At 41.3% G+C, this 13,056-nt stretch overlaps 1 protein-coding gene across 2 annotated transcripts; it reads right to left on the bottom strand.

Annotated features, from left to right (window-relative positions):
- Positions 1 to 739: 739 nt before the first annotated feature.
- ERI1 (exoribonuclease 1) lies at positions 740 to 11,989 on the bottom strand. 2 transcript variants are annotated; one of them, XM_017806005.1, is made up of 7 exons: positions 11,880 to 11,989; positions 11,045 to 11,220; positions 8,523 to 8,733; positions 7,101 to 7,184; positions 6,346 to 6,455; positions 4,108 to 4,222; positions 740 to 2,191 (listed from the first exon to the last, which is right to left on the bottom strand). In XM_017806005.1, exons 1-7 carry the CDS (start codon positions 11,958 to 11,960, stop codon positions 1,949 to 1,951), a joined length of 1,020 nt encoding a protein of 339 aa, XP_017661494.1. In that variant the 5' UTR covers positions 11,961 to 11,989; the 3' UTR covers positions 740 to 1,948. The 2 variants fall into 2 exon arrangements, with proteins under 2 accessions (XP_017661494.1, XP_017661495.1); XM_017806006.1 differs by lacking the exon at positions 11,880 to 11,989 and adding an exon at positions 11,592 to 11,688.
- Positions 11,990 to 13,056: the final 1,067 nt, after the last annotated feature.

Raw genomic sequence — 13,056 nt, 5'->3', positions numbered from 1 at the left:
TAAACAACTCTGTACTTAAAATAAACGATGTAAAATTACAAAGCTCTTACGCAACCCGTAGTATAATCTGTAACAAATAGAAGTTTTTCCTTCAACTGTGAGCCTGGTTACAGACCTGTAAATAAAAGACTAGTGATAAAGTCTCTGGCAGCCAGCATGCCAAGGGGAGATCTGCTGAGCTAGACTCAATTTCATCACAGAAACCTGCACACAGTAACTCAGAGTCAAAAAAAACGTAAATTACCATGGTTATTCAGAAAAGAGGATACTATGGCTGCTACAGTGAAAAGCGCATATATAAGAATTTGAACAAAATATGGGCTGACAGATAAATGGTATTTTAGGAGTAAAAACATCAGAGATTTGGATTTTTCCCTTCTGAAAATCCATCAAGTGTGGCTACAGAAGGAAAAGAAACTGTTAAGTTCAACAAAACTCTACAAGTAGAACAAGTATTTGCTTTTGGAAAAAAAAAAAAGAACATCATTCTAAGCAGTCAAAGCAGTTGTGACTATCCAAATCTGTGACTCTGGAAAGAAAACAGATTGAAGCAAATAAGAATTGGTCAATATCTCTCCTTCTTACACGAATTTAAAATAAAGGCTTTCACACTTCCATTGATGAGATTTAACAGTCAGAAGAGCAAAGAGGGGCTGGGACAAGTTTGATTAGTCAACAGTGAATGTTCTTAACAAAGCTTTATTAACTGGTTATTTTGCTTCCTGAATGTAAAGTGGTAGAAAGAATGAATTGTAATACAGGGATAGCAAACTAACTTTTTTTTTTTTTTGACTAAGAGCAACCAAAACGCATCATTCTGCTTTTTAGAGCAAGCCATTCTAATGCAAAGCTGATCACATTAATGTTGTAACTTTGTAACAGCCCATGGAGACAAAACAAATTAACACTGTGGCCTCTTTTGAATATCATCCTATCTGAGGCCTGGGAAGTAAGCAGAAGTTGTTAGTAATTAGCTGTGGCCTTCACTAATAAAATGATATTAATCTTCCAACGTTAGATCTTGAGATAGAGGTGGCAGAAGCACAAGAAGATACCAAAAATAGTTGAGGATGTTTTTAGCTATGAACCAGAAGCTTCCTGTTTTATGTAATAATCACAGAGCATGAAATTTTGATGACCTGGCATGTTTTGAACTTACTTTTACTTCACTCATGTTTAAGCCCAAATGGCTGACAGTGTCTAAAAGTGACATTAAATGAAGGGCAGCTATGAGTATAGCAGGAACAGATGTGATCCTCAAAGTGAAAATCTGAAGAACCTTCTCTTTTGAAATACAGGTTAAAAAAAAGTACTATCATATTGCATTAACAAAATTTTTATTCAATACACAGCTCTTCTATTTGATGGGGAAGGAGACAAACATATCCCTTAAAGAAAAGCCCTGAACACCAGAGTACTTCTCTACTGCTTTAGAGTTGATGAGGATGCTCCCATTTCTCCCAGACTTTGTAAAAAACAAAAAAAATTGGCAAGAACTCCTGGAAGAGTGCCTTATCAGGAAAGGCCAGCCCGACCACTTGCTATTTCAGTTCTTCCAGCAATGGCTTATTTGTGTGCAATGAATAAGCAGATGCTAGATATGATTAGAGTACAGCACAGTGAATAAATACGACCCACAGGCTGGGGTGGAACGGCAGCAATCCATCTTTGCAGGTGTTTAAATTACATGCTCTCAAAAGCTTAGGGATTCCGCATATCAACCTTGGTTCTAGCAAAGTTTGAAAAAACAAAAATCATCAGAATAAGAAAATTGCTGTAACAGGCTTCAAAGAGCTCCATGCTCCTCTTCATTTCAACGGAGATGATTAGTTAAGGTGCTTTAGAATTCTGCATGGCAGACAAGCTGGCAAAGGTGGCTGTTTAATAAACTCTACACAGTCTTTAGAGGGCATCTGAGGGCAGTTCCTGAGGCAGAACTGCTGAACTGCTAATTTCTGTAGCGGGGCATCTGTGGAGCAGGGGCTCCCTCTAAGGGGGCTGAGGAGGAGACTGTCATGAGCTGTCCACCATGAATTCTCTCATTCACCCGCAGGTCACAGCCATCCTGCAGCATCCTTATAGCTATCCTTGCAATGTTTTTAGAGTCATCAAGTCCACTGTGAGGTCTCCCATCGTAATTCATGCCCAGCTTTTCAAGCATGATTGTCAACTTGGTCTGGTTCCTAGGAACCTGATGGAGAAAGTGAGTAACATTCAAGGATTAATTTCTGTACCAAGTCTTTTTAATCTAACACAGTGCAGTAGAAACACATGCAGATTTTAAGTCTACTTAAGTCACATATACTTTCATGTTGCCTTCTGTCAGATCACTAACCATTTAACTTCAAAGTACCTTGGTGAGACAGACACTCTCATTTTTACAGAGGAGACATAGTCAACAGGAGCTTGTCTAGACTCAGGATGATGTCAAGAGCCTCTCACCAGCACCAGCTCAAGATGCACCTGCGCTGGCAAGGGTGGAAGCCAAGGCCTAGATAGGTTTAACAATCTTAATAAAAAACAAATTACCACCCAATGTGGCATTGCAGAGGGAATCAGATTTCGGTTTTCCTTTTAAATTAAGGAAGCACAGGCTCTTGGTTCTCACTGACATCAAGCTCCTGAATGTTTCCAACCACCACAGCAACAGATCAGCAACACCTATAGCAGCCCATGTTTACGTGGATGACTAACAGAACGAACATACAAGGAAACTTTACTGACTTACCCATACAAAGTGCAACACCAGTTAAAGCCCCAAGTCTTCTCTTGATTAACTACTAAATACACACTTGTTCTTTGGAAACATCAAAGAAAACCAGAAGGATAACTTTAAATGAAAACTTTAGCTGGTTCTTTTGGTGATGGTGGTGGTTGGGGTGGGGGAACATGGGCCATGACAAGTTCCAGGATATTGCACCATACTACTGGATTTAATAGGTAGGCAGAATGGCAACAGCACAGTTACCAAAACCTGGCAATATGCAACTCCAATAATAACACAAAAAACTGGGCAGGGGATGCATATTGCAAGTTGCGGGATATTCCACAGAAAAGCTACAGTACATTCCTTGTCATCAATTTTATCTATTACTTAACAACAGATTCAACAGCAGCATGGAATAGCTAAACAGAAGCACTGAACAACTATAAATGTTACACCTGTTTACATATATTAAAAAAAAAAACAAACAAAAAAAAACCCACAAAAAAGAAACCAATTCCTTCCAAGCTACAACCTTCATTGCCTCTGATGATGCCTTAATAGAACAGGAAAAAGAAGGTTTGTCTAGGTTAAAGCTGATAGGATTAACAAAACTGTTGTGTCCTAGCATGTTTCCAACAGAAACCATCATGTAGAGAAGGCACAATAATAGAGGGAGAAATGGAGTAACCCTGTAATATTTGCCCAACACAAAGTAAAGCTCTTTTCTTATTAAATGTCAATCTCTTTTTCATCTAGACGTTACATTTAGTATGAAAAAGCTCTTCAAAAGAAGATCAACAGCAAGGCTGAAATCACATTTTAAAAAAGTGGTTTAGTGTAGGCTGACTAGGAATTTGCTAGAATCTCAAGTAACTCATTTTATGGTAATCTGACAGAAAGCAGCAATAAGGTCCAGCACTGAACTTGGTATTACTTTTCTCCTGACAATTTGATTCCTCTGTAGATTTATCCTAATCTTCCTCTGTCCCTTTTACACTGTCAAAAGTCAAGATTATCTGAGGGTAGTGGTGCAAATTAGTTCTGTAGTGTATTACATGAAAACAGGAAAAAATAATTGAAAAATCAATATAGAGTCTTTTCAGCTGAACTACTTCAAGACACACTTAATCTAAGAGGGTCAGTACGATATTTTTATACAATCCTTCAAGCAGCACATCCTGAATCTTAAAAATAAGATTAAAATCAAAATGCAGTAGATTATATGATCTTCAATTAGTGAAGTGAGATCTGGACATGAAACACATTTGAAAATGAGGCCCCAGGCAACTAGTTTAAGTACTATAATTTTATACTACACAAGCAGAGATGAGAAGCACAACAGGACATTCCAGACTTTTAAATAAAATTTTCCCGTAAGAGAAACAATAATTTGTACAAACCTTATAGAAGTTCCCATATGATTTGCGAATATTGATCCACTTTTTGGCAAAAGAAGGGTATTTGATACGGCTAACACGGCACTGGATGTTCAAAAATTTACTCATATCCCAAGATCTTAAAAAGTTAAAAAAGAAAAACATTAGTAATATACAATTCCATATTCTATATATTGCATAGCCATAGCACTAAAAGCTGTCTTGTCTCTGGTGATCAGTAGAAGGAAAACAGTTTAGGAAAAGCTCTTTTGCTATAGTCATGGTAAGGAATTTTTTAACATGAATTTGTTCGTAGGGGGAAAAAAATGACATGAGCAAGACTTTCATTAGGATGTTAAAACAAAAAATAGCGTGCCCACTACTCCACCTACCACATCTACTCCAAAAACTGCCTATAAATTAGATGCTTACACAGCCCTTGGGGAAGCAAGTGACACCTTAAATTTTCCTGATTACTTAGGTACGCACACATCTCTCTACTTCACATAGGTTATTGAAACAAGACTGCACTTAGTTTTATGAGAAACCAGATCTTTATGAAAAGATGAAACTGTAATCCTACGCACTTGTAGCCTGCTTTCCTGAAGAGAACCACTCCAACAAGTTTGTAAGCTTCAAGCTAAAATAAAGCTTCTTTTCTTATCTCTTTTAGCTGTTTACACAATCTCACCTATATGACAGAGATTTCACTGAAGGTATTTTCCTTAAGGAATTTCACTGAGAGGATTCCTCTGGAGGGGATGTCCAAAGACATTTAGGCCCAGTAACATAACCAGTCTTGCACAAGTTTTGCTTTAGCATCTTCTTTTTTTTATTCACTGTTGTTTCCAAAGACAGCAATGTAATTACAGGTTAAAAATGAGTCAAATAGAATTTACTATAGTTCCTTAAATTAACTGAAGTTGAAATGGCATTACGTTAACTTCTTATTTTTAAGGTGTAGGTGGATCTATACTGTACACCTCAAGTCTTGTGTGACAGCTTTAAAAATGGCTGCACTGTTTACACTGGACACAACATTTCAGTGATGCCGGTTCTTAACCAGAAAAGGCCTGTGACTCACAGTAATTGCCTAAATCTTCAGGAATTTTGAGAAAAAGGTCTCATGACCAAAAATAACTTCTCACTTGTTAATTTAGTTGGGTTAGTTATAAAACTTTAGTTATGTACCCATTCATCTACTATGATACATTATTTTTCAAACTACTCCCACTATAGAATATTTATCTGTGTTTCACTTGATAGAAGTATTAGAAAGTTTTCCTAAGATTTCCCAAGTTCTTTTTTCATAAACTCTGATTTTGAGTTTACGCACTCCTACTGCAGGCAAACATAAAAATGCATCATTCACCTTAACACAGCTCATGTTAAAAACTCCCTGTCCTACTTAAATCATTCCAAGAGAAGGATAAAAGCAGGTATGCTAACAGAATAGTAATGTTTCACAGCTAAAAGGCAAGCATCACCTGCAAAAAAAAAATCCCTGACCAGTGCTATACAAGACAAGGCTCAAACACTGTATTTCACCATATAACAAAGCTAAGATCACAAGAACAATATTGCATCACAGTTGTGTCTAGATCTCACGATCTGTTCACTTTGCAGTCATTAGGGGACTTGATTTTCCACACAGACCTCATGAGAGAGTAAGTTCAGGTGGCAGTCTGAGGGACTAGTCAATTCCTCACACACAAAGCTTGTCAGAGCTGGGACCCGCCAGAGCCACAGCCCTCTAAGCCAAAGCAGAGAAGTTTCCATACTAGCCGTTTCTCTTTGTTCCATAAACATCACAATCCATTACTGTTTTCTGGCAAAATATGCAAGATGTATTAACATTAACACTAACACACACAGAGGACACTACAGCACGACCACCACACATCTCTGAAGCCTCAGGGCATGGAAGTCGCTTAGAACTGAAACTGCACGGTGATACTTTCAGGTATTATGTGCTATATGAAAGCTAGACATAAATGAAGAATTCCAGCAACAGCAAAGCATGAGAAGTCTGTTCAATAGCACTTCGTTGGGTACAGACCGCTAGGAAAGAAACAGCGCCACCTGACGGATTTAAGCTTCATTTCAAATAGTTTAGTTGAGCTTTGCTCATTTTCCCAAAAGCTTCAATCAAAATAAAACAGCAAAATGGCAGTGTCCTGATCCACCTTTAACAATACTCGCACAAATATTAAACACGGTTTCACAGTTTTAGATTGTGCTGAAGGTTGCATAGGGACATACCCGTCTGTCAACATGGAATAGCTATACTTTGTTCCCAGCTCTCGCTGTCTCATCCAGTCCACGACATTTTGCAGAACTTGAGGAAAAGTATCAGCTTTATCAACAATGTCCTAGGAGAAACAAAGAACCCCAAAGCGAGGAACATTTTTTCAGGAAAAAAACCCCAAACCAGCGTGAACTGTAAAAAGTATATTGGTATATGGGTACTTACAAAGTTGGCTTCACCAAAATCTTTAGAAAACCAGATTACACATTAACAGACAACTGTACAGATTTGTCTAAACTTAAAAAACAGCACTACAAAAGCATCATTAGAAGAGCCAACCTCCTAACAGCTTCTGCAAAGGTAACAAGGTTAGTCAGCAGGTGAACTTTGATTAAAACCTTTTGAGCTTGTTTCCCAGGCTCCTGCTCAAGTTACCTGACCACAGGCAATTGCCATCCTAAGACTCTAAACTCTTTTGAATTAAAATCTTAGAAGAGGAACTGATGCAATTCAAAAGGTGCTTTGCTCTGCTAAAGATTAAGTTTCTACATATGAATTACAAAGCGAGTGCTTTTCCCTACAAAATAACCAATGTAGTGAAATCAATTAGGTGATATTGGGAGAGGAAAAAAAACAAGGATTAAGAGAAGAGGCCTTACAGAAAAATAACCATGAACGATTACCATTTAAGATTACCAGTCTGAAAACATCAACACCACATCACACTTTTTTTCATATTTTATCCTGAAGAAATGAAAGTGCAAATTACCTGGGTTATTCCAGTCAGATTGATGCAGAAGTTTGAAAGCTTGGGATTAATCTCTGGCTTCACGTACTGCTGAAAGCTATCCTCCTGTAATGAGAGAATCAAATGCTCAGTTGTAGCACACTGTGTAGCTCGCAACACAACTTTTCTTTGGCTTGCCTACAGCCCAAAGGCAATAACAGCTACTTGTCCTGCTGGATGCAAAAAGGAGTGTGTACCTCCTGAGCCAGTATGAGCCTCCTGACTGGCCATCATCAGATTCCTAATGGGATGGATGGCTTTCCAACCAAAACACGTCCTTCCTCTCAGCTAGTAGGCATCATAGAGCAGGAACGTGGATTTAAGAGGGGAGAAGGGCAGACTGCAAAAAAAAGGGAGGATTTGGGAAAAGGAGAGCGTGAGTAAGGAAAAAAGAAAAGAGAGGCATGAGCAGAGCCTTATGTCTTTTAGGTGGTATCTAAAGGCTCACCTGCAATTCAAGGAAAGCAACTGGCCGCACATCTCAGAGGCTGCATGCAAGTCCTACACCTCTGGATGCCAGCCAGGCAAAGATAAACATGACCTCACTCTGGGAAACTGAGCAATACAGGAGTGAAGACTGTAGGCAAGTTTCATGGAAAAAAGCAAGTCCCACATCCCTGCTACTACAACAGCACAAAACCTTTTGGACAGAAGAAAAGACATGTTTCCTACCACTCTAAAGGTAATAAGAACAATCTTGGTAATCTGCATAATCCTCTTTCTGCAATTAGTCATACATGCAGCTACATTCTAATGTAGCATCACAGTGATTACTGGAAATCCTCTTCCTCTTAGTTCTTGATAAATGAACCATTAGTCAGAGGTGTGTGCACATTCTCTGTTTCACTGAGTCACTCAGTTTCAGTTCGACAGCAAGAAGTTTTTCCTAGAAGAAAGCTGTACTGGAACAGAGCACTTGAAGCTGCCAAATGCCTACAAAGTATGTTTAAAATCTGTCAGGTACGTTGTAGAAACAGTGTAGCCTGACATAAGCGGAGTTCACTCAACCTCACTTTCTAGACATCTGCATTAGTGTCTTCTAGACTGCCTCACAAAGGACCACAGAATTTGCTAATTTTTGATTACAATGAATTCCTTGATTCCTAGAAATAGATTTGTGGATCTTAAAGCTGGTAAAAGGCAGGCCAGGGGAGAACAGACACGGATGACTGAGAATCTCATATCAATAGAGGGAGTCAACAACAGAATGACCCATTGCAGATGCTTTCAGAATAGACAGAAAGTTTTGTTTGTACTTAAGAGGCACAGAGAATAGGTCTTCATGGAAAAAAGTATGCTGTTTTTAATGAAGTTCAACATCTACCTAAAAACTAATCTAGACTTTCAGATGCAAAGAAGTTACACCAAAGAACAGCAAACCAACACAGCAATTAGATCACTTACTATTTCCAGGGTATGTGTGTTTACTAAGACAACAGGAAACTCAATTATTTCATGTACAAATTCAGGTGGGTTTCCTTCTTCACATGTTGCTTCAAAGTCAACGACACAGATGTAGTCATAACAGCTCTGTCCACTAATCTGTTCCTTCTGCATCAGCTTCTGTTTCTTATAATAGTTTTTCAGTCTCTTTTTCAGTACATCTTTCACTCCTCTGAAGAGATAAATGACAAAGATCGCACTCTCGTTTAATTAATTATTTACCCACTCTAGAACAGAAGCTGTATTTAACATTTGAAAGTTCATGTATTAACCTCATTTTGAACACCAACACTTGTGAAGTCTGAATTCGACTTTATCATACAGTTAATGATCCATTATCTGGAATAACACAGAGGCTGTGATACCCCCCAACAACTAACACATCAAGATAATACCAGGGACAGACTGGGAAGCACAGAACAGAGACAATGCAGTCACCCCTAGTTCAGCAAGACTCAGTAGCCAAAGCCTTTGCAAAGCCCAAGTCTTTGTAGATTGCTGCCAGATGACCCCTGGCCCTGGAAGCAGTACTGCTTCACTTGTATTTCCCTGCGCACTCTGCCTGAAGTAACTCACGCCTGAGGTCTTTCTGCCTCAGTGGCACAGACAACGCAGAACCCAGCTAAACCCCCACATTTTAAATTCCTCTCAATTTAAATTCAAAAGAGTTTGAATAACCCAATTAAAATAAAGTGCTCAAGATTTCAGTTGTCAGAAAAACTTCCTGGTCAAGATCTTGCTTTTCAGGTTTGTGGCTATACATAAATTTGCAGCAGCAAGCAACTGAAGTTACTTACTTCATGTTTTTAATACAAACATAATACGCAAGTGCAGGTGCCAGAACTGCCACTGTACCAAACCAGAGCAGAATAAACAAGGATAATCTACTTTTTGAAGGAAGTTATTTTCAAAATTACATGTTGCAAATGAAATCACAGAAGCTGTAAGAAATACTTGTAGCAAGTGGTATTATCAGAAAAGCAGCCCACTGATCCACAAGATAAAACTGGACTCAGACTACTAAGCCTGCATTTGAGAACATCAGCTGCTTCTGCAGAGAGAACTTCTTCGCTCTGGTTTATGAATCTAGTTTAATTCAACGAGTAGTTCATTCAAAGCTGAGACAGTATGGGGAGTTGATGGAGGGGAAAATTACCTTTTTCTTCATCAAACTTATAAAAAGAGTTGAAGAGAAGACAATCTCCTATCACAATGCCCCCAAGGGAAAGGATGGTGTGTGGTAATCTGCTCAACTCTCTAATTAGAGCTGATGTTTACAGGTAAGACATAGTCTGACTAACTTAATTGGATATACTGAAAAAAGAAACCACACTTAGGTAAAAGAGAAGTTTAAAGCTTTTTGCATTTACAGCTGAATAAAATAACCTAGGAGGAAACCACAAACACATCAATATTTGAGTTCTGCTTTTTACTTTTAGATCAGAGTAACTACCAAATAGCTGTACAAATCTAACCTGTTTTACTGAAAATTTTCTCAAGTAATGATAAATTTTTTTTCCTCCTGAGGTGCTAAATTAATTTAACCAAAGGAAGAATTGAAAAAACTATGCAGTCAGAACATTTGCAGACAGATATGTTGGAGGTAGCAGGCTGCACTTCTCTCCTCCACACCATTTTTTCTTTGATTCTGTTCAAATCAATCTCTGCTAAATCCTTTTTTTTCCCCTCTGAACAGCCTCTCCCCTACAGTCTCTGTCTTCTCTAGAAAGCTAGGCTTTTCCTTTCAGACTCCATCTCACCTTTTATATTCCCTCTTCCTGTAGAGCAGAAGCTTCTCACCTTGCTAACTCCCCACCACTACTTCCTCATTACTGCTGTACAGAAACAATAACCTCGGTTTTTCCCAGCTGACCTTCTACATAATATCTCAAATTTGTCTGGCCACAGCAGTATCAGAGTCTTGCAGGTCATTTCCAATACAGCAGGAAGTATGCTCTATTGCCTTTCCTCCTTCCCAGTGAGCAAAAATCCAGCTTATAATAAATTTATCTTTTCACATTATTCTAGCATATCTATTCACAGTAGCAAACTCTCCATCTAAAGGTACCTGTCCTCTGCATTTATTAAATCATGAGCCCCATCACCACACAGTTTCTAGCAAGTATCAGAACTATACTGGTACAGGAAATTAAAATATTTATGTTCTGAAGCAAGTTTCTATATGCTGAAGGTCTGAAACATCATCTGAGAATCACTGCAGTTCTTCTTTCCCCCTTGACAAAAAAAATACAATGAGTTACACATTCTTTCATTTCTTTGGGTTACCAGTTGAGACATCACACATTAGGCAGTATGCATTAATACTACAACAAAAGCTGCATCACAATTGCACATAAAACAACTGGTATTTGGTGCTGTGTCTGCTTTTCACTCTGTGCTGAACTTTTAAACTTTAAAATAATCATCCTGTATGGCTCTACTGTTCTTAAAGATAAATCAAAATGTTTACAAATAAGCCTAACCTGGTTTCGAGCTTGAACTCGGCAAGCTTACTTCTGAGCTCTTCTCTGGTCATCCTGTTGATATAACCATTAGTTATAGCAATTTCTTTGTAAACAGGATCACTGAAGTCATTCGAACTGGCCGTTGATGTTTTGTCATTAGTTTCTTGATCACTGATCCTACAGTGCTGCCTACCCTAAAAAAAAGAGAAATCAGAAAGTCATTTAAGAAGGTCAAAACAAAAACTCAGAGCATTTTACAGATCGTTTTGGCACCAAAATGCAGTAAAGCATCACACTGTTACACTTGTGATCAAACTGAGCGAACTAGCTTATAGCTGGGTAAGAAAATCAACACTGAAGCCTGCTCTGAAACACGATGTTCCTAAAAAGCAACAAGCAATAAAAGGATACTAATGCACGTGTCTTTTGCCATGCCAAACAGCAGCACCCTGAGACAAAACTTGAATGAGCATCCCAATTTCAACAGAAAAAAAGCGAGTTCTCTGGTGCGAGCTGGCAAAGCCTTCACCAGCATCAAGAGGCCTCTCTCGACACCTTAACTAACCAGAATCCACGCTGACTGGGACACAGTAAACCATGACGAAAAACCCGGGGCACTTGGGCTCCCGACCGCCACTCGCGGCCTTTGCGGGGCGCGCACACGGCGGGGCCCCAGGCGCGGGCGGCGCCCCTAGGAAGGGCGAACGCCGGGAACCCCGGGCGGCGGGGCAGGGCCGGGCGGGAGACTGGGCCGCCATGGGCGGGCGGAGGTGCGCGGGCCGGACCGGACCGGGCCGGGCCAGCACCGCCCTCGCCGCCCCAGCAACGCCCCAGCACCGCCCCACGCACTCACCGGCGAGCAGGCTGCGGGGACGGGCGGCGCCGGCGCCTCGTCCGGGACGGCCTCCGGGCGGTTCTCCTTCTGCTCTTCCATGGCGGCAGCGGCGGGAACCACGGCGGGACGGCGGCCCGGCGGGGGCGGTGCCCGCCCCTGGGCGGTGCTGCTACACCGCCGCGGCCACCGCCGGCGCCGCGAGACGCGCACAGCTGCGCGGACCCGCCTCCCAGCTCCCCCCGCCCCCGGCCGCCTCTTCCCGGCGGCCCCCGGCCCTACTCCTCTGCAGCAGCGCCGCCGCATCATGCTCTTGCCTCTCTCCTCCTGAGCTTTTGCCCTGCAGTCCTGCCTGGGCTTGGGGTCACGGCAGCTCTCTGCAAGCTCTGCCCGTGTTACGGGAAACACGCTGGACAGACACCTCATCTGTGCTTCCGTGTTCCTTCTCGTGAGACTGACTTTGCGCAGAGCACCCTAAACACGGCTCTGGGATACCCGTGGAACGTGGGGCAGCCAGGTCACGGCCTCCAGGACGATTCAGCTGGCCCCCAGCCCCTTCCTGCCAGGGAAGTTGCCTTGCCTGCTCTTCCTGGCATCCCTTAATTCAGTCAGCAAGCAGGGTGGGGTGGGTGGCATAAGACATGTGTGAGCCCTCTGGGTCTTCTTGGCCAGGAGGTGAAGGCAAGCAGAGAGGCCTCTCTGTTCATCACGAGACAGTTACTTTTCTGCTGGTGCTTCCCACAGCCCTGAAATGTAGTCCAGTGTCCCTCAGTGATGCAGGCTGACGCATATGTCACCCACCTGATGCCATCGTGCTGATACCTCCACATCTGCCAGCCACTAAGCATCTTAGAATCTTCTCATCTGCCCTGCTGTGGCTGGGACCCCACCACCCACCCGCAGCCATGCCTCCTGTCCCATTCTGGCATGACAGCATCTTGTTACAGATGCAGATATCGCTTCCCTTAGACCTGTTGTGTTCGGTGTGCGTGCCACAGAGGTCTGTCTTGTCTTCTCCAGATGAGAGAGGTGGTGGAAGTGGGGTCACACACAGTTGCTTGTGGGTTTCCTGTTTTCATCTAGGATAGTTAATTTTCTTCTTTGAGCTGGTGCAGTGCTGTGGTTTTTTGGATTCAGTACAAGAATGTGGATGACACACTGATGATTTAGTTGTTTCTCAGTAGTGCTTACTCTCTAA

Source organism: Lepidothrix coronata, unplaced genomic scaffold (genome assembly GCF_001604755.1).
Source record: "Lepidothrix coronata isolate B3197 unplaced genomic scaffold, Lepidothrix_coronata-1.0 Scaffold13, whole genome shotgun sequence".
Taxonomy (NCBI): domain Eukaryota; kingdom Metazoa; phylum Chordata; class Aves; order Passeriformes; family Pipridae; genus Lepidothrix; species Lepidothrix coronata.
Note: the sequence above shows the minus strand (reverse complement) of the source record. Positions and strands in the feature narration are given on the sequence as shown.

Coding starts and splice junctions, on each gene's coding strand:
- ERI1 (XM_017806005.1), bottom strand. CDS start 11,960: ATGGAAGAGCAGAAGGAGAACCGCCCGGAGGCCGTCCCGGACGAGGCG. Junction 4,223..6,345: donor TATTCCATGTTGACAGACGG/GTATGTCCCTAT, acceptor TAACTTTTTAAG/ATCTTGGGATATGAGTAAAT. Junction 2,192..4,107: donor CATATGGGAACTTCTATAAG/GTTTGTACAAAT, acceptor TTTCTCCATCAG/GTTCCTAGGAACCAGACCAA.